We start from the raw sequence: 25,541 nt of genomic DNA on the forward strand, positions 1-25,541 counted from the left end.
TGAATTAATTAGTATTAAACCAGGTGGCCATCTTACCTGTTATGCTCGTCACAGCATATTAACACAGCTGTGAAAGGGCTCCTTGCTAATGAATGAGTCATCTTGTCTGTATTTGGGTAATCACGACTAGTTGGGAAACCTTTGTTTGACTTTGCACGGAGGTAAAAATCCTTGATTAAAACAAGTAGAGTGGATTAATGAAGAATCTGTCGTATTGTTTTATATGCTGTAGTGCAGTTACAGAGCATAAACAAGGAATGCACAAGTCCAAACTATAAACAGGATTATGTTTGTTGTCCTGAGGCGTGCAGTAGCTGGACACGCTCCATAATCATCTGTGCCCTACCTTCTAGTTCTCTCTCATGCTGTATGACTCATGACCTTGTTTGCTGATTGGCTGCGTGTCTCTGGTTTCCAGGACGACCACTCCATGTTTTTCCAGTTTGGCCCCTCTATCGAACAGCAGGCCTCCGTCATGTTGAACATCATGGAGGAGTATGACTGGTACATCTTCTCCATAGTCACCACATATTACCCTGGCTACCAGGACTTTGTCAATAAGGTAAATAAACACGTACACAGACACTTTGATAAAGACATACAGTATGTACTGTTTGCAGTATACCTATGGGCGTATAGCAGCAGGTGTTAATATTATCATTATCACCGAGGCAAACCTCTATATGTGACATACCACTTGGCAATAAGTTGAGGCTGAAAATTGCAGGGAAGATAAATGTATTCCTTTGATAAAAACTGACTGCAGAAGCAGCAGGATACTTATTATTACTTATACAGCTAATGGCCGTAAACTTTTCCAACCGTGGATTCAAATTAGAGAATCACTTTTGCTCTGGGTCTCAGGCACATTAGGTATTATTACTTTTGTCTTTCAGGGACTCATTATAAGAGGCCAGACAGATACTGTAGTATCCACATTGTTTTCTAATTCTTTGACAAAAAGTGTTTCTTATCTTTTTTACAAAAAATATATTTTATTGTTTATTGTTCTTGAACAGTGTACAGTTGATTAAATGATCCTAACAAAAAGCAACTATTTCTAAAAACATGATCGTCTGTTTTTAAGCCATAGTTTTAAGCTTTTGAAAATGATAAGGATTGGCAGAGTCTGGTAGAAGTGGGTAGCAAGTTCCATTTTCTGATTGCTTCAGTGGAAAAGGCAGACTGTCCAGACATGTCTCTCTGAATGCAGTCACTCAGTGAGGCCTCAGCCTCCTTATCTGCAGGGCTGAGAACAGACTGACAAGAGGTTGGCATGAGATCCCATCTAACTTAGAACATCAGAGACGCATCTGAGAAGAATACAAAGGGTAAAATAAAAAGTTATTTTAATCAAGTTTAATTGTGTCTCAATTTTTTTTAGTGTTTCCTTTGAACTAATTTAGAGTAACAATCCAGTTTAACATGAATTAATCATCTAAATGGGGGTTATGTATGAGGATGTTTAGTGCTTATACTCCTCTGAGCATTTCACAGTAGTTAGATTAATTTTATGTTGAATGCAGTATATAACGTGTGTCTCATATCAGTTGCTATAGTTGCTACTGTCCCTACTGTATTTCTGCAAAATAGTTGCAAAATAAAAACTGCAGCGATGAAAGCTGAAACCAGTTCATGTTTGTGCTGCTAGTTTTTACCAGCATCATAAATATCATTCTAGCCTGCTGTCCACTCTTAAGCAAATAGATTTAAAGTTTATTTTTTTCTTTCAATACAGAGAAAAATGAGTGGTGCAGTACACACAAAATACTTTGTTCTGCCTGTTATTCAGCTACTGTAACTCTGTCTTTGCATTGATTCAATTATGGATCAACTATTAAACCCCAAAACACAAACGTCATATACAAGGCAGGGATCCAGAGTCCTAAAAATCAATCCTTGGTGCACATAATCTCTTAACCGTGTTCTGTTGTGTTGTTATCCGGAATTACAAGTGCACATAGAAAAATAGAATAGACACTATCTCTATGACAGTTTCCTTGGGTGTTTGAGGATGTAGCTTTAAGATTCAGCAAAAGGGATGACCTAATCTCGTTTTTGCTACATTAAAAGAAAAATCGACCACTGAGTCCTACTCCCAAGAGACATGTAAAGACATAACAGTTTTGCAATCTTGGAGCTGGAGGAGGAGACATCTCAGTCAATTTTGTTCCAGTATCTTCTTAACAACTCTACTCTATGTGTGCAGCCCACACTTCTTAAAAATCACTTCTCCCTTTCCTATCTAGATTCGTAGTACCATCGAGAACAGCTTTGTGGGCTGGGAGCTAGAAGAAGTACTCCTACTGGATATGTCAGTGGATGACGGAGACTCCAAGATCCAGAATCAGCTAAAGAAACTGCAGAGTCCTGTCATTCTGCTCTACTGCACAAAGGAGGAGGCTACCACTATCTTCGAGGTGGCTCATTCTGTGGGCCTCACAGGTTATGGCTTCACCTGGATTGTGCCATCGCTGGTGGCTGGAGATGCAGACAATGTCCCCTCTGTCTTCCCTACAGGTACACCCAAATACCAGGGACCAGTTTCACACAGAATAAACACAATATGGATATGAATGCACACAAACGGTCTGTGTAGAGGGCAAAACAGATAGAACACACTGGCCAATATGTGTTGTCTGTGTGTGAAGACGATTTAGCTGTCTGAATTCACCTAAATGCAAGAGTTTTACTTGTAGGGCACCATTTTTACAGTATAATATTGATAATGTCACTTAAAGAAAGGATCAGAGTGCTTTTCCAAACATTACGGGTCACAGAATCTCTATGCCCTAATTTTGTACATTTGATGTGAATTCTTCTCAACAAGCACTTTTGCATTTGAACATCGTTTTAGCTGTCGGTACATAGACCGTACAGCTAGGCTAAAATATGGCTAAATTTGTGCTGACGGTAAAAATTTAGTCAATGTCTAATCATCATGTCTAACCACTGCACCACCGTGCTGCCCTTTGAACTTAGATCACAATCATCTAACTTACATCTAAATCATCAGTTGCACAGAGGAGTCTGTAATTTGCTATATTTTCTTAAATTAACAGCAGTATTAAACAAAAAAAAAACATTGCCTGGCATAAAAGCTCAACATGCACACGTGTAGCTGAGCTGTAATGTTCTCGGTGTAGCAGGGCTCAGTGTGGCTGCTGTCCTGTCAGTCAGGGCCAGGAGAGTTTTCATGGGTAAATGAAATTATTAGTCACTCCACAATGTTGTTATCAAACCTCAAATTATGAGTCATATTTTACTCTGTTTCTTGTCAATTGGCATTACTGGTCAGCAGGTGTCAGTGATTTTTATGAAGGCTCTTAGTCCACATTTAGTATGGGTGTAGGGTGGATAACCTTTAGGCTTAAATCTAAAAAGGTTTAATGCTAAGCATTTTTCTTAAACTAGACTCATTTTAATGGAATTACGGTAAGCCTGACCCAACACTAATGACCAGTATGTTATGAAACCTGCCCCAGGTTAGTAGGAGGTGGTCTCATCATTTCATGGTTTAAATAGAAAAGCATCACACCATTGAAAAAATACAGCTAATTAATGTTATGCAAAGAAAGCTTATTAAGTGCCACATGTCAAATTTGAAAGTCACCATCGCCAAATTAATTAAGATGGTAAGCAGTTTTCAAAATGATCTCTCTGACGAAGTGATCTCTGACCTTAGCTTACGTTACATCATATAATTTCACATAGAGATGTTTACAGATTGCAAATATAAGAAAAAGAGAGAACTTGTCTGACTCGTTTATCTGAATTAGGGTTTAAATATTGGAGAAGGTATTGGGAGAGGAAAACTTGGAGTACGTCCCTGTTTAACGAGTGACATCTGAATCACAATATTTTTGGGAGCAATAGAGAATACAGCATGTTGTGCCACCAATTCACGTCAGTGTCATGTCTTAAGTGGTTTGAATTGCAGCATATGCAGTGTGCACAACTCAAGTGGATCAGTATCCCACCCTTGCTGGATGTAATTTCCTGACCTCATCTACTCTTTAGAGGTCAGATGTCAAACCAACAGGGCTAAACTCACTGAAGCCACTCCTCTGCTGTCATTGAACAAAACACTGAAATCTGTATTGAATCAGTTTATGATACGTTTAAAAAATATATTGAAATGTGGGCACAAGTGACAGATGGGCTTGTTTGCATATATGCAAATGTTCTCCTGGTGTATTTGCGGTACGCTGTACCTGTCAGTGCCAGGGTGCATACTGATTTATGGTAACCTCAGGTAAGGGAACTTTTATTTGTTTTGGAGTTAGGTTGGTCACATCTGATAATTTTACATCAACTTTTTAATTCAGTATCTCACATAAATATGAGATAAATGTAGCTTTTTTTATTCAGTATCTCACCTAAATATAAGATAAATGCAGCTTCACTTTTATTTGTTGACTGATCAGTCCGAATAGCAGTCAGAGCTTTGGCCTCATTGGAGTCCATCATTACGAGAATGTGCTACATATCTCTCCCTCTGTCATTTTGCAGTGTCTCTCCCTTGCACTCTTGCTTTCAACAAATGTGTTTAAAGCTATTTATTTTTAGAAGAAGAAGAAGAATCAGCTTTATTGGCAATATATATATTTTTACATTTACACACTGAATTTGACTTCTGCACTTAACCCGTCCTTAGATGAACGCACATGCAACACCCAGCAAATTACATGCAGTGAAACACACAGGAGCAGTGGGCAGCAACTATCAACCACCCAGGGAGCAAATTGGGAGTTAAGTGCCTTGCTCAAGGGCACAACAGCCAGCTAATGGAGGCGGGGGAGCATTTTTCACATTAATCACTCCACCACACCTAAATTTTTCCTACCCGTCCGGTGGGGCAATCGGACCAGGGACCTTCCGATCACAAGCCGCTTCTCCAACCTCTAGGCCACGGCTTTTTTTTTTTTTGTTTGTTTTAAGTTTTAACTCCTGTAGTTCAACAACAGAGAGGCTGGGTGAAAATGCAGAAAAATGAATTTTTCCAGTAGATTTATGGTGCAGATTAAAAATGTGAATGCATAATCCAAACCAGCCATGGACAGTGACATGAAAACACGATTGTTAATGGAGGTAAGACATGGATGCTAACATCTGATAGCAGTTCCTCATGCTTGGAAAGCCAAGCATAACAAAATGAGCTGAGGAACGGCCATGGTCCCAACTAATAATCATACACATCAGTGTTTTCAGCCAAAAGTATTTATTTTACAAACAGGTTTATTCAGAACAAATCAAAATAATTTAGATATGATTGCACACTTAATTTTGTCTCAGTGTTTTGCCACTTTTCAGCCTCCTCTAAAATGTTCTCATTTTTGAATATGTTTTTGCCCTCCAGCTATTTATCATTGCACTCTGCCACTGCCTGACTATTAGTATACTTGCTCTTTTTCTCACACTTTGTTTCTCTCCAACTCCTTTTTATCTTTTTTTCATATGTCTTTCCACTTCTCCTTTTTATTTCCTGCTATGGAAATCCATACCTCCCTTTCACCTCACTCCATCCATCTGTCTGTCTCTCTCTCTCTCTCTCTCTCTTTCCCAGGGCTTATCTCGGTTTCTTATGACGAATGGGACTACAACATCGAGGCCAGGGTACGTGATGCAGTGGCTGTCATTGCCACAGCGACCTCCACCATGATGCTGGACCGAGGGCCACACACCCTGCTGAAGTCGAGCTGCCTCGGGACACTTGACAAAAAGAGCTCCAACACCGGCCACTCCAAGGAAATTCTGAAGTGAGTAAATGTTAAGGGGGTGTGTGGTTAGGGAAAAGCAGGGCAGTGGGGCTGAGACAGACAAATACATATTAATACAAAATGTGGGCGCACAATCACGCCCCTGATTTGTACATGCTGAATTGTTGAGCATGGGACTTTCATAAAAGTGATCCTTAAATATTGTAGCCTTTAAGAAATTTAAAAACACAACAGAAGAATCGAGAGGAATATATTAAAGTGTGTGTCTATTTGCTCTGACGTAAGCTGTCAGTTAACATGCCAGGTTAACTAACTTAGTTGCAATAGTAACTAGGCATTTTTTCCAAACACAACTGACAAGTCATTAGTGAACTACTTTGTGCTTGGGACAAGTAGCTTTAGCCTCAGGCTGCTGGTATATCATGTATGAAGCCTTGACACTAAAGAAGCTTTTAAGTACAGTACAGCTACAGTAGAAGATCAAATCTGCTAGCAACAGACGTCATTCCAGGCACCAAAACACTTGGTTCCCATCTAGAAAAGGGAGGCTGCTTTTGTTTAGTACAGTGTGAAACGAAGGACATGTTGTTTCAGAAGTTACAGGGAGTATTGGTGGTAAATTTGCCTTTGTTATTGTTAGCCCAATTCTTTAATTGGAAGCCCGAGAACTGACCAGAGAGATCTCCAGTTCACAGAAGTACAATTTTTTTTAGGTCACAGGTAAAGTATGGCAGCGCTGGGCTCGGAGTGACGGAGCTCTCGCAGCATCTCAGTCAGAAGGAGCCCGGCTATCCGACTGTAGTTTAATTTATCTTCTCGGGCTGCGCCGGCCCTGTACAGAGGTTGAACTTACTCGCAACCGAGGGTCATTGGCCAGCTATCTCTGAGGTGAACAAGCCAACCACTGTTCACGTGAACTTCCTGAAATGTGATATCGAACGTGTGTGGATATTGTTATTGAGGCGTGTGTCTACTGTAACAGACCTAGAAAGATTAGAGAGCGTCTTGTGGGTACATTCAAGGACACACAGTAGGTTACATGAGTTCAGTAAGAAAATACAAATCTAAGTAGAAAAATACAAACCTAAAGTGTACACAGTAAAGGCCAATTATAACATTATCGTTGTGCACTACTTCCATGCTGTGAGAGAAGCTTTGTCATATATAGCAACAGCAACTAAGGCTACAAGTGAGTAAGTGAGGCTTTTCAAACGGTCAGCTGAGTGATGTTCAAAAGATAAGACTGCCGATTGCCTTTCAAAATGAACATCTTTGTTTTATATTCAGCATAGAAATTTTGTGTTTTTGAGCTGTAGCTTCAAATCAACAACCTGTGCGTTTGATTAAATATTGTTTTAAGTTGAGTACCTGGGGAACCTGGGGAGACATTCTTCTCTGCTCAAAAAAAACATGGCAAATGAAAAAGCAATGAGACACGTTCGCCTAGTTTTATAAGCTTCGAAAAGCACAAAGAAAAAAGATAAACTGAGCAAAAGTGCCTTTTTTTTAATTCATATGAGCTGGAGTGAAAGGAATCAACTGGTAGAATAACAGGACTAAAAAAACATAGCTTGGCTCACACTTGCTGAAACAGAGTTGAAGTTATCAAAATAGATCCAGGAAATGTGTGACCACACATGCAGTACAACATGGAATTTGTTTGATTATCCTATAAAAATGCAAGATGAACTGAAACATTAGCTGTCAGACTTAATACAACATTTTGTCTTGTCTTTAACTTAACCCACAGCCATCTTTAAAGGAAAATATCCTTCTTTATCTATTTCACTGAAACTCCGTGTTTTGCTTTTTTGACACATTAGAGAACAAGCAGGAGCATTGGTATTCAATAATTAATCCCCATTTAACTTCATAGAGCATGCTTTTACCGTTCACATTGATCAGAGTTTCCACAGTTAATTGAATGCTCGGGGACAAACGGATTAGCACACAATATCACACATGCAAAGACATACACATACAGTATGTGTTGTTATAGCTTGACCTTTGGGTTTAATCTAATCAAAGCTTAGACTTGCTGATGGCATTTCTTATTAGATGTATTTCAGGCTTATCAAACTGGGCACCTGCCTGCAACTTTTTCCTCTGGTGTTTTTGTTTTTTTTTCACTGTCAGTTAGAATTTGAGGAATGCAAAGAACCAGGGGAACATTATGCAACCTCCCCTGCCACTGCAGCATTAATCTCCAGGTTGAGGTTGATGTATTACTGTAAGTTTTGGTCTTCACCCATGTTTCTGTTTTTAATATCAGGGGCACTTATGCTTGCTGTCAAGGATTCCGCCACCAACAGGACTGAGATAACAATAACACCACAACCATGAATATTTCAGTCCCCAAGGGGTGCTATCAGACACAGGGTTAGCTCTCAATCATCCTTCAGGCACACACCTGGGACACTGCTGTGCTGCGTGTGTGTGTTTGTGTGTGTGTGTGTGTGCGCGCACACTTTTCCATTTTTCTCCATTTGACTGAGCAAAGGTAGAGAATTTGGAACGGTGGATTTTGGTGGATCCCAGAGGCTGGAAGCAGCCCTAACACACACACACACACACACACACACACACATACACATAATTCCACCTATTCCATCCCCTCACCCCCCCAAGACAGAAGCAATAATAAGGCCATATGTCTCTGAGTGGTCCTGTATAGCTACAGGCCACTGTGGGCTGCATGCATGCTGGATAAGCATGCCATCCTGTCAGCACTGATGGACGAAGATGGGAGGCCCCAGTGAATCACGCTCTCAGATTTGTTTAGGGGCTGCTTGACCTTATGGGGCACACACACACACACACACGAGCAGGAATAGATAAATACATGCATACACTGCAAATATTCACACGCTCCAACACAAATAAGCACACATACACGCAGAGCTCCAGAGGCCATCCATTGTTTCCTGCCACACAGCGAGGACAGGAACTCTATGATAATGAGAAAATGTGCTCCAAGTGGTTTTGAATGAGGTACTAAGGGGCTTATTTGTGTGTGGATGTTGCAGGGAAAGGGGTGTGTTTTATCATTTGTAGGGCACTTGCAAAGAAATTCCAGCTCAAATTCCCGTGCTGATGCAAAATGCTACACTGGTAGATATGACGTAAGAGATGATTAATATTTTGATGAGATATTTGTCTTTATGGCTGTGCTCTGGCTGCATGCGCTCAGTCCTAGCCTTATAGGAAACCTTTTCTGCAGGCCATTTGACCCTTGTGGTGCCTCTCATGCATGCAGGGTGAGCATGTTGCATCATAGTTCACCTTTAAAATGGTTTTTCCTGTAGCAGGAGAGTAGTATTATTGCATTTCTTAATGGGCACAATAAAAGTGGCTGACTAATAAATCCTGGAGCTGTTTATTAGAGTGCAAGCGGGCCATTTCATTGTGCTTTTGGGCATCCAGAGCACAAATGACCGTCTCTTTCCATAGAAGTGGGTCAGAGATTTACACATCTCTGTCTCCTTCTTGGCGTGTCTCTCATTTCATATTTCTTTTCTTTTTTTTCCACCAAGGTGTGAGCTGTGTGGACGCTTTTTGTTCTGGGATATTTTCTCCTCTTCAGCCCTTTTGTTCTTTCTTCTCTTTTTCTCACTCTGTGATGCTCCTACATCAGTCCATTCTCACCGAAAAGCACTTATAGTTAAATCCAACCGAAATGTTCAGTCTGAGAGCAATGATGGTGCCCCATCGCAACCCCCACTATCACTTTCCTCTTTTTCTACCTCTGTAAAAAACTCTTGATATTTTCTATATGCAGTATAAATAAATTGTGAGGAGGGGGGATTAGTGCGTATCAGGCCATGATTACTTGTACTGAGCATGAATTCAATTTCTGTGAGGGACATGTGTCATAGAAATAACTAGTCAATGTTTCATATGGCTTTTTACCTATTGGAATATTCATCTAATGGGTCAGTGAACACACCGGCACATCTGCTAACACTTTGTGTTCAGAGCCAAAATGTGTGATTATCATGACTATCCATAGGTGTACAAATTTAATTTTGATGACGCTTTTAGTTTTAATTACTCAAAAACAAGTTGGGGGAGTTGGGGGAAGTCCAATAGCTTGAAGCAACAGAGCAACACCACATAAATTAAATCAAAATATATCTAAAAGATAATTTATCGGCCCAGCCGATTTTCTTCAGATATAAAATTTGCAGAATTAACAGCTTCACATGTTCAACAGGTAAAAGAATCTCAAAATTTGAAAACTGTTGCCACAAGTAAGATGAGATCATCAGAGCAATTTTTAGAATTTCGCTAAATTACCCCTCTTTCTCCATATTTTTTACATTTTTTTATTCATTTTTTTTTTGTTTAGAAATAACTGCTTATGGTGCTGTTAAGGACACATTATTGTTTTTCTGAGATTACGCACGACCTCTAGAAGAAAGTAAGTGTCAGAATATGAGGTTTGCAACCTGTGGAAGGTCAGTGTCCTTGCCTGTTGAGCCCTGGTTCACATTTGAAATGAGAGAGGGCTCTCTCTGATCCAGTGCTCCGTGTCTCCGGACTCCACAGGTAGCCTGTCTGGTGTCTCCTACTCAGCAGGGGGTCCTGATGGGCCCAGATCACATGCAGCTCCTGTGCACTCACTTATTAAAGGCTGCCCCTCAAAGAGATTCAGAGCCTTACATCTGTTCCTATGTGTAGTCCACATCACTCCCTGTGTATGTGTTTGTGCCATCAGCAACAAATGCGTCAACAAATAAACAATCAGTTTTATGTGTTTAGAATTTATGCACAAATTGCAATAAACTTACTGTTACATTTGAGTGGAAATTCAAGTTAACACCACAAATTCATCTTGCAGAAAAGATTTTACTTTGTTGCAACTTCGAGGCATTTGGGAATGGCAGACCACTTAGCATCTTTTGTATATTATTCTTTATATTCTTCTTTGTTTGTGATAGGTTCAGCTGTATTTTGATTATATCTGCGGTCACACATGATGCCAGTCTTTATGCAACAGTTTTTCAGGGACTAAGCTAGATCTTAGGATAACATGAACTTCAAATTAGAAATTACAAATACATTATGAATAGATTTCATATTGAAAGCACATGTGAAATTAAGATTTATAACACATAAGACACCTTTCTGGATAATGTCCTTGCTCTTGTCTTATGTAAAGCAACTGTCTGCTGAACACTCTTGTGTGTACCTCCTGAACTGAAACTGAAAATATAGTGAATTTTTAATTGTATTGCAATGACACAGCCCCCTCATAAAAAGCTGCTGCCGCTCTGTCTAATTTGTTCTGCAGTGAACCCTAAAGGGGTGCAGCTCTTACACCTTATGCACTCTGCCTTACCATAATTTACAATATTCTGCAGTTGTATATACTTCATACAGACACACTTTCCATCCTACAGCACTTGCAAAGTGTAGTACACGTTTCATCAGTGACTGCTCACTCTTCAGGGACAGAGACAGGTCTTCTACAGTCATCTAAGATTATGAGTCATCCACCTGAATATGATACTGTGTGTGTGTGTGTGTGTGTGTGTGTGTACATGCATCGCACACTTTGTCACACACATGCACAGCAGGGATATTTAATTTTGCATCCCTGCATTGCAGCAACAGAGAATTTGTGACCCTGTGCAGCTTCACTTGGAGATAAAAGTCCCATCAAATGACTGTGAAATAAAAGATTTTAGAAACAAAAAGGGGGGAAGAAGAGCGATTGTGTCCATGCCACTGATGATTCAGTGTCTCTGTAACTAAAAAATAAATTCCCCCTCACAGCCAGTGATTAGTGGGGGAACAGTTGGTGAGCAAGGCGCACACAAGCGCTGCATATGGCAGCGATGAAGCCGCATGAGGTTCTGTTAGGAGCTCAGTACTTTTTTTTTTTCCTCCAGCAGAGTCAGAGGGGAATTTTGACATGAGAAGGGATCAAACGGCACATAAAAGCTACATCAATAGTACAGGGATACAAAATGATAAATAGAGCAGCCTCCTCTACTGTAAATTCACAGCACACACCGGTCTTTGTAAAGGCACAGGTTAATGTACGGGCAGATGAATCCTATTGATGTGTGATTCTAACCCAAGATGAGATGGAGAGATTGATCTGAAAGTAAAAGACAGCAGGTTTAGACAGAGAAATACTCCCACCCCTCTCCCTCCCTCTCTCTCTCTCTCTCCCCCTCTCTCTTTCAACCAGCCTCTCCGGGGTGAGATTATTGTTCCCATAGCAACCCAGCTGATTGCATGAAAATTGCTGTGGTTGTGGGTGCCATGGCAACACATTACTTTGCATTATGCCGCCGTTAAGAGCCTCCCTGCGTTGCGGTTTTCGGTATACGTGACGATAAGTGCTGTTCCCCACAGTGCGACCTAACTGTACTCATTGGATCATTTCTCACCCAGTTTTGTATTTTTGTGGGTTTGAACTACTTTTTTTCTTTGAGTCTATCTTACTTTTGATTGTGTGTATTTTCTTTTATTGTATTTTTTTTTTTTACTTGACTAAGAGAATTCCAGTGCTCTTGTACATTTGTAGCTGACTATAACTGAACATGTCATGCTCACACACATACACGCACATACACACACAGACCGCTGCTGGTCACATGGGTCATCCTGGTGTAAGGATGGGATCTCCTTAGCCTTCACCTGCACTGTCTTGACCTTTTTGCTTCCCTGTTCAAACTGAGATTATGTTCTGAAGACAAATGCCGTGTTACACATGCATTACAGCACTTTTAGCATGCTAACCAGCCAGTATGCAGCAATAGGCATTTCATAGAGGCTTGAATCATATTATTGACTTTCTCAAAACATGCAGCCTTCTTAGGTCTGTGTGTGTGTGTGTGTGTATGTGTGTATGTGTAGGGATATAAATATAGTCAAAGACATTACAGATAGAGGTACTGAATGTTCTAGTAGGAGGTACTTGCGATAAAATCTTGGGTAAGTTTCAGGTCCATTGCTCATCTGTTGTCTGCGTTTTTTTATTCACTCGTGAAAAGATTTATTGTCTTATTTTTTTCACACTGTTGACTTGGTTGGAGATGATTGTGAGTAAAATGTGCATGACACCTCCTTTAAAAAGTCTGTGCGCGCGCACACACACACACACACACACGGCCCCTCAGTCCCTGCATTCAGACAAGATATTTATTTCTCTGGTGGATTGTTTCAGAGGCAGAGCGTCTCCATGGTGATGGCAGCCCACAGATCAGGATGAGGAAGGCAGAGAGATGATTCCAGCTTGTGTGCCACTGCTGTACACTTGTTGACACACACACATATATGCTGATGTGTGCGCTCACATAGGTGCTTAACTTAATGCACCCTCTGCTTCTTACTCTCCCCTACACTTTTCACTTCCTCCTCTCACTTGCTCTCACAGCCTCCCTGTACTCCTCCATTATGTTTCTCAGTGTCATCAGGAGTCATCTTTTACAAAGCCCCCCCACCCCCCACCAAAAAAAAAAAAACTTGGTAATTTTTGACATATTTTATGCTATTAAAGAAATCATTGCAGCACTGAGTCAGTTAAGAGGGACAACAGTAGCATCAGAAGTAGTGTCCTGGCTTTTAGTTAACATACAACACTCTGCTTCAGTTTTTTACATTTGTCATAATCTTACTTACTAAATAACACCTTGTATATTGTACATATAACCACTTAACTGGAAAATAAAAGATTTAAATTGGACTTTTAGAGATCTTGAGTGCATAAAACATAAACTACTACTAACATTGATATTAATTATAACATTAAACAGTATGAAGGAAAAATCAAGTAAACTGTGAAATTTAAATTTTTATCAAATTGCAAAAGCAAAACAATAAAATACTAATATTTACATTTATGTGCACAAGTATACTGTGCATACTCTATGAACAAACACATTTACTGCGTATATACTGTTGAATGAAACTATAAGCCGTGGTGTTAAAGTCAGTTTGCAGAAGCATTTTAAAAGAAGATTTTGCAAGTCGTACTTCCTCTGACTGGTCATTTCACAGCTGGGGTGTTTTATTTACAAGGGCTGAGGTAAACCTCGCCCCCCAGCTTTAGAACCTCAGACATGCAAAACCAGGATCTTTTTGTAAAGTTATAACTCAGACATTTAAGATAAGATAAGATAGGCCTTTATTAGTCCCACAGAGGGGTGATCAAAGATCAATGAAGAAAATGGTGGAGTCCAATATTATACATGGCCATTTTCAGACATTATATTCTGAACCGTGTACCAACACATTTCACAAAAGAACATTTCTAGTATTTCACTGCCAAGTATTTGAACTGAATATTTGACAGCACTGAGTCATTACAAATACCAGCCGTGTGCGCCTGGTGATTGAGATGTTTTGGCTCAGTATTTCAATGTTCAAGACATTTGAGAATATTTATGTCCTTGAGCCTTGATTTACATTCTACATTTAATGTGTGCTCTTTCTCATACTATTTTAAACTTCTCTGCAGATGTTAGCCTCATGACATCTGTAGAGAAGTTATCAGCACCTTAAACTGTGATAGCAGTGCCATCCTATCAGTACGACTGGTGTTGCTTTGTAGGCCTGAAAGCTGCATGAATCACTGTTCAGTTGTATGTAATCTGAAAAAGGTGTTGCTCTGATGAGTCTGCAGAGAATTTTCACTTGTTCCTCTCAACTCTACAGAGCGTTTTAGCCTCTTTCAGCTCATTGTTTTGCCTCTACTCCCAACCCACAACCTTACTTTTTGGTTCACAGTTCTGATGAACCTTGTTTCCAGCAGCTGAACTGCGCACAGCCTACTCAGCAGACCCAGTTAGCAACTAGCTGGTGAACACAGAGGAGTGAAATGTTGGACTTACATTCAACAGATGGCCAAGAAAGATGATTAAAAAGATATACTAATGTGTGTCTGCTGGATGTGCATATATAAGCAGATGTTTGCTAAAACAGTTACGTGAATTTAAGTGGTCCAAGGTCAGAAAATCTGTTAATTCAGATTTAAATATGTACCCAAACTTAATATACCTTAAATCTACATTCATTCAGGGGTTACAGAAAGTAAAGCCATTATGTATATATATATATATTTGTAAACATGAAAGTCTGAAGTCTGTAGGTAGACATTCATAGTTCAAATCCAAACTTGAATTATTCTTCATTTACAGGTACCTCATGAATGTGACGTTTGAAGGACGAAACCTTTCATTTAGCGAAGAGGGTCACCAGATGTTCCCCAAGCTGGTCATCATTCTTCTGGATAAGGACAGACAATGGGATAGGGTGAATATCTTGTCTTCTACTGTCAACCTCCCCCCATCTGCCTTTCCTTATTTCCTTTCTCCCTCTACTCTGTGTGGTTTGAATTTTTCACCCTCTGTGATCTGTCTGGCACTTTTCTGTGCCATTTAAAGTACCTGCCACAGTATCATGTATATCACACAGCCCTCCTCCCACTCACTTACGCAGGTTGGCAAGTGGGAGAGAGGTTCTTTGACGATGAGGTACCATGTGTGGCCTCGCTTTGAGCTGTACTCAGGAGCGGAGGAGCGGGACGACCACCTGTCCATCGTGACTCTGGAGGAGGCGCCGTTTGTCATTGTGGAGGACGTGGACCCGCTCAGCGGCACCTGCATGAGGAACACTGTGCCGTGCCGCAAACAGCTCAAACTCAGGTGAGAATACAGAGCTGGATTTTGACACATGAGGGGGGAAAAGAAATATTGTATTAGGTTTTGTTTGCTTTATTTCCCTTAGGACATCTATTTTGTCACCTCTCAGGAGTAAAAAAAAAATCTGTTTCTTTTTACTGTGTGAATCCAGGGGGAATATTAAAGAGTCAAGTGCTAAAAATAGACCATTTTAATGAATCTTAGTGTAAGACGTATTGATTTATACATCACTGTGGCTACAAAATGAATTATTTTCAAGCTTTCTGGAATACAGTGTAACCTTCTGCATGCATATAAAGTGTCTGTCACCTCAAACAAAACACCAGTAGTTATGAAGAAAACTTAAGCCTTCAACAACTGCATCTGTAGTTTATCAGAATATTATGGCCAACTGTGAATGTAAATTAAGTAATCAAGAAGCACGTGTGTTGAGGAATGCTTACAGTCACAAATTATTGTGCATCTCTCATGAATTTTGCCTTCGGCGCCTTTGTTTATAATGTTCTCGTCACTGCATCACGCTGTGAGGACTCATATTCCTTCACTTCAGAAAATCTCATCTTTTTCATCGTCTCACTGCGTCTCAGTGTCCAGTGTTTACCTCCGCTAGCTTCACTACCTCCGACTACATCATTGTCTTGCTTTCTGTCCCTTTTCTTTCATCCTCCCTTGGCTCTTCACTCTGACCCTCTTGCTATCCACTTCTCCTTGGTGTGCGATAATGAATTTTCTTCAACGGCCTCCTTTTCTATCACTGGCCTACCTGAAATCTCCTGAGGGTGTCCTACATCTTCTGGCTCAGTGGTTTTTTTATTGACTGATCTTTCACCCTGTTCTTTCTTCTGCTCCCCTTTTCTCCTTCCCTCTGCCTGTCTGCCTGTCTGTCTCTTCCTTCAGAGACATCCTCACATGCAGCATTTCAAGGATAGGCAGCAGCATGTCACAGAGAATATGTAGTGAGTTGTCTTCATATGCAAAAAGCAGAAATGTATGGACACAGCCTTAGTGCCAGAAAGATAAATCCCATTGTTTGCCTTACTCCATGTCATACAGTGCATCATTATCACTGATTATTCTGTCTTTTCCCGAAGAATCATTTGGTCTAAAAATGAACAGAAAATTGTGAAAAATTAAATTAATATTTTATCAACTATTATAAATGATAAATAACAGCAGCAGATCCTCATATTTAAGAAGATGCAGACAGTGAATGTTTGCTGCTGATGATTCATTGATTATATAGTTGAATTCCTGTCAGTCTGCTTTTATACATCTGAGCTCAGGTGGTTTCACTGAGCACTTCCTAGAGTGTTTTTTTTAATATGTGCTAATCAATGAAACAATCTGGTAGAGTATCTGGTTGGAGTGAAAATCCACATCATCATCTGGCACCTGTTTTTACTTTTTATTTCTTCTCTACTGCTGTTTTCTCTGTTTAAAATCTGCTCGTTTTATCTACCTGAAACCCAAGTTGAAGTCCTGGATCGCTGAAGTATTTTCTTCTCTTTGTACCATCCACCAGCAACCAGACAGGTGATTCAGGGATTTACATCAAACGCTGCTGCAAAGGTTTCTGCATTGACATCCTGAAGAAGATTGCCAAGACGGTCAAGTTCACTTACGACCTTTATTTGGTCACCAACGGCAAACACGGCAAGAAAGTTAATGGGACATGGAATGGCATGGTTGGAGAGGTGGGGACATTCATTAACACTCTCACACTGTTAATTCCACATTTTCTTGATAAATTACTGGCTCTAATTTTGTTTTGCTGCTCTGTAATGGGTGGAGGTGATTTTGTAACCAAGCTTCTCATTTTGTCATTGCATTCGTTTATTGTAGCCTCTTGGAGCCATATTCAAATTTGTAAAACAGGTATTCGGCGAATTTGTGGAAGAAATCACACACACAGAGCTGAAAATTCTCCCTCCGTGACTCAACAAGCACACATGCCAGATCAACAAGGTTGTGGAAAGCGGAAATATAAAAGTAATCATTTAGTTTTGACCAGATTCAGGTGATGATGGGGATAAAAGAAAAAGGATAAAGGAAAACAAAAACAAACAGACCAGCAATTAAAACTAAATGCAAACCTAATCGTCTTTTTTGGCCATAAACCCACCATATTTTGTGCTGGCTGAAAAATCAAATAGCTATGGATTAATATGAGTTAGATTTTCATTTGTTTTCATTTATTCATTATGCTCTGTGTTTATCTACTGAACTTACATAAAAGTAAATGTATAATCTCATACTAATACTAATTCTGAGCGTTTTGGCGCTCACCAGGGTTTTTCTTTGTGATAGGGCTAATCATATTGTCTGAGTGTCTCTTTCTCTCTGTTATTTTCTCAGCTGTGTCTGTCAGCCATCGAGCACTTGTTCCCTCACAACCTGGCCTGAGGGGGGGCTGTGATCAGTTCTGCAAAATCCTCAGGAGGAGGGCAATGAGGTTCCTAATCAGAGACGGAGAAAGAAAAAGACATAGAGAAAGAGAATGCAATTGGAAGAGAGACAGGGAGAGGTGGAAGGCAGCCTCAGGGAGAAACCCACTTCTTCCCTGCACACATTTCGCATTAGACACCCAGCACAATGCATCGTTTGTGATTTTCACCTTAACTGGTCATGGCATCAATCAAGTGGCTTCATTATTATCTTAACAACATCAATGAGCTCGGCTATGCAGGGTAATGTAAAATTGCAGTATCTACAGTATCAGTAAAATTCCTGAAATGTGCATCAGCATCAAGGCAAGGCTATGCAAATGAGCAGTGCATGCATTAGTCCAGGTCCTTTAATGCCTAAGTAAGCAGCTAATGATTTAATGTGAATGGGGGAAAACAGGACAACATATGCAGAAAACAGAATGAGAGAGAAGGAGAGAGAGAGAGAGAGAAAAGAGGAGACCTCTATGAAGAAGTGTACATACACTGAAAAAAACACAGTGTGTGGGATTCCTGTTCACTCTGGCATACATATTCCTTATTAACATAGTCTTTTGTGCTCCATTTTTATTCATGGCCCGAGGCTCCTGAAACTTAGGCCTAAATATACCTGAACACACTCAGAGGGAGGCCGGGTTAGCGTGCATTCGAACATTGACCCAGCATAGTGATAATCCCCCTCGCCTCCTGCTTCCATTCCACCAAAATAACACACTGCAATCCTGGGAATATTCAGCACCATACGCCTGCTGACTTGTCATGTCCCCCGCACCCCTGCCTGTCTCAGTCTGTCTGTGGTCCACCCTCAGGTGGTGTTGAAAAATGCCCACATGGCCGTGGGTTCACTCACCATCAACGAGGAGAGGTCAGAGGTCATTGATTTCTCTGTGCCCTTCATCGAGACGGGGATCAGTGTCATGGTCTCCCGTAGCAACGGAACCGTCTCCCCCTCCGCCTTTCTTGGTGAGCCGACAACACACTCACTCACACACACACACACACACATCATATTACGCCATCACAGACAGAAGTTGTAGATTTTTCAACTAAATAAGGACATCGTTTACTTGCGAGGATCAGTGTGTTGTAGCACAAAACATAACACCTTGAGTAAAATGTGTGTTTTTTCTTTTTCTGAGAAAATCACTAAACACTCACAAAAACAAAAGCCTTATTTTTGCCATGTTGAGTCATTCTTACATTCCATTGTAAGTTGTCATCATTTTTGATCAAATGGATCTAAAAAAAATTTCCAGAGATGTTTTGTAGACGTGTTTGTGATGAACTATTCCTCTTCGATAAAAACACTGTGTGTCTTGCCAGTGCTTTCCATCCTGTGTGAATGCTCCACCAGGTGATCTACCAGGTCACCCAGCCAGGCAAACGCTTTGAATGTGAGCAAACAGCAGTAGGAAACATTCAGCACTTGTGATAATGCAGCTGGAGAGTGAACAATAAACAGTGAAGCTGTAATCAGTGAGATAAAATTAAGAACAGTAATGCTGGATTACATCCTGCTTCGTTTCCTGCGAATCCCTTGGGTGTATGAAGGCAAGCCACTCAGACTGAAAACTAAGATAGACCAAGGTAGCTGTAAATACATTAATTGGCTTTATATAAACAAAAGTGAATAACAAGTGGGCACTGAAAAATGAAAACTGGCTAACTCAGCCTGCAAATGAAGGTCGTGTGATACAATGGGAAGCTTCAAAACAGATACTAAACAGACCTTGTAGAGAGGTTGTTTTGTTAACTACAGTGCTGCGGTGTTTGCCACAGTCTATTCTGTGTGCAAAGCAGTGCAAGTGGTGGAAAATGTGCCCATTTCAATGAGTACACCTGTCCATTCACACCTACCTACTTTCCTCTCAGTTTCTCTCTTGAGAAGTACTTGTTAGCGTTCACACAAATCTATCTGTGTGAGCGCACAGTACACAGCATCTGAATACAAATAATCACGTTCATGCCTGAGGGTGATTTTGTCATTTTCTTTAATTTGGTCTAATGAACTTTCCTCTTCCTCTGCACCCTGCTCTCCCACCCACTCCACCCTCTCCCTCTCTGTGTTTTAGAGCCCTTCAGTGCTGACGTCTGGGTGATGATGTTTGTGATGTTGCTGATCGTGTCGGCCGTTGCTGTGTTTGTGTTTGAGTACTTCAGTCCGGTGGGTTACAATCGCTGTCTGGCAGATGGGAGAGGTGAGAGGACTACACACACGCGTGCGCACACACACACACACACACACACGTTCAGTGTGACACAGTCAATCCATACTCCAAAGGTGACAATGAGGTACATTTTCAGGCAATCTCATGTGCTAAAATGAACACTTAGTTGCCATGTTTTGTTACCTTGAATGCACTATTCAAACAGAGCTCTCTGTGTGCTGAATGATTTCAACAATCCTGTCTGAATGAGTGCAACCGGAGCACTGAGACCTACTCTCCTATGTCACAGAGTGCTTATCTACATCTACAGTCACTTAAGCTCTTTCACTAATGAAAAGGATCATTGACAAGAACCAGATAGGTGATCTTAAGTATTCTTAGCATCACTGTGTGAACAAAGACTCCTCTGTTCTCTGCTCTCGCATTACAAGTCTTTTTTTACCCCTCAAGTATTACACAATGTTGCTGCACGACGGCAGCTACGGTTGTAAAACCTGATGAGTGCATTTAAGTAAATCTATTACCATACACTGAAAATATGTCAGGTTTAATGGTGTCTGACAGTATGGAGCAACACTAGCCTGTTGAATCAGATTCAGTGCCAGCAGGCCATTCAAATCAATTTGCCCTTCAAAATCAGTGGCTCAGATTCAATCTATTTTTTTCTCCAAGTTTTACACACCGAGCCCTGTTTGATTCTCAGGATTGTGTTAGCCTGCCACAATGGCAGCTGCTCAAGATAAAATGAGAGAAGTGTTATTTTGCCGCTCACAGTTTTTTTATCAGGGATCAAATGGGATAAGAGTAATGCTGTTTGGTTTGGAGTTATGGCTCTTGCTGTAGTGTTTTCTGAATTTCTTCTGTCACAGCAACAGTGTAGGGTGTGTTTGGTTTAATCGCTAGGTTGCGTAAGGTTATTGTCCTATACTGCTGCTCCAGCTGTAGCATAATTGTAGCCTGCTGCGTGCCCATCAAGCCCTTCCTCTCTCTTCCTCCTTGTTGCCACGGAGCTGCACTGTTTCCATCCTGATACCTTGTCATTGTGCCATAAAGGTAGATACCAGCGTTAGTCTGTGACAGTGGGTTGTCACTGCAGTGGCCGGAAGAGCTTATGTAGACCCCACAGACACATCCGGCGATAACTGACAAACTAAAGGATGGGAGCAAATCTGGTTTTTGTCGCCGTCATCCATCAAGTGCCTCCCACAATGGCGGTCATGAGTAAATGCAGATAAAGTGAAGTAGTACTTGTGATTTCTGAAACCTCTTGCATCCTTTTACATCTTCCTTTGTATTCCTCCTCCCTCCCTCCCTCCCTCTCTTTTTTGTGTCTCACTCTTGTCTCCCAGAGCCCGGCGGACCCTCCTTCACCATCGGTAAGGCCATCTGGCTGCTTTGGGGTCTGGTTTTCAACAACTCTGTCCCCGTGCAGAATCCCAAAGGTACCACCAGTAAGATCATGGTGTCAGTGTGGGCCTTTTTCGCTGTCATCTTCCTGGCCTCCTACACTGCCAACCTGGCTGCCTTCATGATCCAGGAGGAGTATGTCGACCAGGTGTCGGGCCTGTCAGACAAAAAGGTGTGAATTTGAGGCAACATGAGGGGTTGTGTTGTGGATGAGCAGGCATGTGAAAGTGCGGAAGACAAATAGCTGAGTCTATTAGAAAGTTCGTGATTTACGGCTGCGGCTGGTGATAATTTTAATTTTCTATTATGTAATATGCTTATTTTAATCTTGATCTTTAGATTTCATTCATTTAAATGAACTCAGAAGAGTTCATTTAAATTGATTTGAAAGTAATTTTGAAGTGTTATACAACAATATTAGTTATATGAAAGTGTAAAATTTTGCAGGTTTATCATTTTTGTGGCAGTAAATACTGAAATTAGCCTCACACCCATTTGTAATCCTGTTACGCCTAAATGCAAATATGAGGATATATTTTTAATCAAATCTTTATTTCTTCTTCTTTAAATTAGCTGAGCTATTTTATAGCCTTTTCAGGTATTGTCTGGGGTACAAGTGGGAATGATTGGTTTAGTTAATAAAAAATAAATAATAATCGAATGAAAACCAACAGCTTAACCAACAGTCCAAAATCCAAACCCATTAATTTTCAAACATATATAACAAAAAGAAAAGCAGCAAATGCTTTTTTTGTCAAATCTTTTCAGACATTTTATTGACCAAATGATGGAATTAATTGATTAAACAGTAATGAAATGAATGCCTAGTTGCACCACCAGACTAATGGTTTAATCTCTTGTACGTTTTTGGCCTGAATTTTTGAACTTGGGCTTGTGTACCTTGCATATGTGTCTGTTGAACAACACTCTTAAGCATGTAGTTAATTTGACTTTCCAAAAGCACAGTCCCATGCTCCTGCTCAACAGTGCATTAAAGGCTATTTGCTGCGGCTCAGTGCCTTTTCCATGCTAACGAGCGCTCCTCTGTCATTTTCTCTGTGTGGTTTCTTCTCCGGAAATCCCCCACCACAGTTCCAGAAGCCTAACGAATTCTCACCACCATTCCGGTTTGGCACGGTGCCCAATGGGAGTACAGAGCGCAACATCCGCAACAACTACCGGGACATGCATACTTACATGACCAGCTTCCACCAGAAGAATGTAGATGAAGCTCTGTACAGTCTGAAGACCGGGTGAGGAGGGATTAGAGATAGAGGGGAGGGTGGAGAGACAGATGGGGGAATGTGAGGGAGGAGGGAGTTGAAAAGGATTCCAGCAGGGAAAGAAAAGCGACAGTGTTATGAAGCTGTGAGGTCCTGTACTGATGCAATACAGAGAAAAGATGATCAAGGAATAAGGAGAGGGAGACAGAGAAAGAGGCAGCATTCAGGGCAATGTGGGTGGGCAGCCGGTGGAGCTGTGGGTATCTGCCGGCCACTGGTGCCCAGAATAGCAGCATAGCCTGCATAGCTGTGAAAGCTAGCTAATATTCACTCTCTCTGCGTGTCTTCTGCGTGTTTCCATCAACCACCCCAAAAAAAGAGTTAAGAATGCAAAGAGGCAAATGTACCGCTGTTGTTTGGTGAGAGTTTTAGCTGAATGACCACAGAGGTCTGTGGCGCCCTGAGGCACCATTTGATGGTAATTTGTCGCCAGTCTGGAGACTGTTATGTCAGTTTACCTGTCAAATCACACAACAAATCTTTTTTAATTGGTGCACCGCAGCTCGACTGAACGTGCAAAAATGTGTACAGGCAAGAATGCAATTCAACATGAAGTGGAGATTTGAATGCAGTAAATTCAGTATCAGTATCCTAGAATCTCAATTTATTAACTGTTAAATAGTAATGAATGAGCGAAAGAGGGAGTGATTTTGGACACATTCATTCACCCTCATTATGGTGACTGGAGGCAAAAGAGGCTCCACAACACAATGTTAAAGTGTTCTTCTCCCATACTTCCTTCCATCATGCCGTGCAGCAAGCTGGATGCCTTCATCTATGACGCTGCAGTGCTGAACTACATGGCGGGGAGAGACGAGGGCTGTAAGCTGGTCACCATCGGTAGCGGCAAGGTGTTCGCCACCACCGGCTACGGCATCGCCATCCAGAAAGAGTCAGGCTGGAAACGAGCTGTGGATCTGGCCATCCTCATGCTGTTTGGAGATGGTGAGGAAATAATTTGAATGAAGCCTTAAAATATCCCAGAGCCTTATAAACTCATCTTCAACTTTGCTCTTCTTTGTTGTATAATCAAACATTAACTTCTCTTCACAGATTTAAAAAAAAAGGTGCAATTTTCATTCAGATTTATGACCTTACTCTCATCAGTGTAGTGAGGTTTGAGGCGTCCGAGTCGTTCTGAAGGAGCTGTCTCAGAAGGTGGTCTGTGGATCCCTGCAGACAGCGAGGCTGTCGGGCTGCAGGATGAGGCCTCCTGAGTCAGGTTGGCAGAGCTCAGTCTCAGTCACCAACAGCGAGACGGCAGCAGGCCTGAACGGCTGCAGCTGCTGCAGCTGTGGAAGTGAAAGCTTGGGCGCGGAAGGAGCTTGTTTGTTTGGTAATTCAGGAGGTTCTGGCTGGGACAGGAAACAGTGACCTTAACTGAAGAAGATGCTTGTGCCTGTGGATATTGTTGGACTATTGTGACTGACAGTGTCACATAGGACTGGCAGACTGGGGTGGTGGACAGAAAGCTTCAATAAATTTTTGTTTATTTTTCATTTTTGATTTATTTTTTAAATTGTTCCACACCACAGCCTCAACAAGGAGAGTTTTCCAATTTATCATTGAGAGAATTTGAGGTTTAGAGCTTTCCTGCTAAGAAGTGAAACCCATAGTCATGCTCACATTCTAATCACAATTTGTTTTTTAACCCTTGGTTCATAAATTACTTCCAAAGTGTGTTTGACTAGGGTGTTCTCTCTGCTAGCTACTAAGCCACCTTAGAAGAAGAAGCAGACATAAAAGCTGTAAAGCTCAGCCTACGATTTAGAAAAGTGCATAAATAATTTAAACCCTTTACCACCTCCAAAGGCTGATAAGTGATGTGCAGGGACAGTGCTGGAGTACCGTGAGTGTTCACAACCAGCACACGTGTCTTTGTAGGAAATATTACTGTAGCACTGTGAAACCAGCTTAACAATTCAACAATATGGTGTCAGTATATCACTGACTACACCAGCACCTCAGCATATGAGTATTTATATGCGGAGGAGGCTGAATCCTGGGTCTGTATCCCATCAGTACCCTGCTTACTGTATGTGCCACAGAGCAGCACTTTCACTTTGTAGCTCGGGTTTTGTTTTGAGGCACAGCTGTTGTTGTGTGTTTTGGGTAGCGACCAAGAGAGGCCAGCAGGGTGTCTGGCGTCACTCTGAGAGAGTGACGTGTGCAATGATCCACAAGGGCCTCTGTATCGAGCTGCTGCTCCATCATGATGAGACCAAGCCAGTCGAGGTGGGTTATATGCGTGATTAGGATGCCCGTTTGGCACCTCTGTTCGAACAGGTTCTGTTCAAATGACACAGACATTTCCCGTCAGCATGGGCAGATAGTCAGACTATAGATCCACTTTATCAAACATTGCTCGCATCTCGTGACTCTAAAGTGCTGCGGCGTTGGTTTGAAAAATGAACTGCAGCTGAACTTTAGAGTCTGGTTCACACTGGAGATGAAATGAGCCTGTTTAAACACTTCCTAAAACTTCAGGTGCACGTGTTAAACACACCACAGTAACACCGTTACACATGTCTGTTGTTCTACTATCAAACATAGCAGATGATAGACGTTTCTCTCCATAGGCCCATTTACTCAGTTTTGCCTTTTTTTTTTTATTTATTTGACGTATGGACACATATGTACACATGTCATATGACAATTCCATGCTTTAGGTCACATGATAATAATTAAACTGTTGCCATGACAACTGAACAGGCTCGAGAAGGTTCAATGGCTTACTTATTTTTTGGCTTACTGTACAGAAATGTGATGAAAATACACCAGATTTCTTGGTGACGGTATACTGAGATCAGGATGTTATTTTAATTAAACATAATGAATATAGTCGGCTCTTGCAGAAAGAAGA

The 25,541-nt window shown here is 41.1% G+C and overlaps 1 protein-coding gene across 4 annotated transcripts in view; it reads left to right on the forward strand.

Annotated features, from left to right (window-relative positions):
• grin2bb (glutamate receptor, ionotropic, N-methyl D-aspartate 2B, genome duplicate b) overlaps positions 1 to 25,541 on the forward strand; it is an 88,143-nt gene that overhangs the window by 51,068 nt on the left and 11,534 nt on the right. For all 4 annotated transcript variants that reach the window (XM_046411978.1, XM_046411999.1, XM_046412008.1 and 1 more), the window contains 11 exons: positions 419 to 562; positions 2,250 to 2,520; positions 5,567 to 5,759; positions 14,873 to 14,987; positions 15,174 to 15,379; positions 16,899 to 17,070; positions 18,630 to 18,783; positions 19,893 to 20,018; positions 21,338 to 21,567; positions 22,488 to 22,648; positions 23,436 to 23,623. In XM_046411978.1, the coding sequence (XP_046267934.1) occupies positions 419 to 562; positions 2,250 to 2,520; positions 5,567 to 5,759; positions 14,873 to 14,987; positions 15,174 to 15,379; positions 16,899 to 17,070; positions 18,630 to 18,783; positions 19,893 to 20,018; positions 21,338 to 21,567; positions 22,488 to 22,648; positions 23,436 to 23,623 (1,960 nt within the window). The remainder of the gene's footprint in view (positions 1 to 418; positions 563 to 2,249; positions 2,521 to 5,566; positions 5,760 to 14,872; positions 14,988 to 15,173; positions 15,380 to 16,898; positions 17,071 to 18,629; positions 18,784 to 19,892; positions 20,019 to 21,337; positions 21,568 to 22,487; positions 22,649 to 23,435; positions 23,624 to 25,541) is intronic.

The sequence above is a fragment of the Scatophagus argus genome, chromosome 2, assembly GCF_020382885.2.
Source record: "Scatophagus argus isolate fScaArg1 chromosome 2, fScaArg1.pri, whole genome shotgun sequence".
NCBI classification, from domain to species: domain Eukaryota; kingdom Metazoa; phylum Chordata; class Actinopteri; family Scatophagidae; genus Scatophagus; species Scatophagus argus.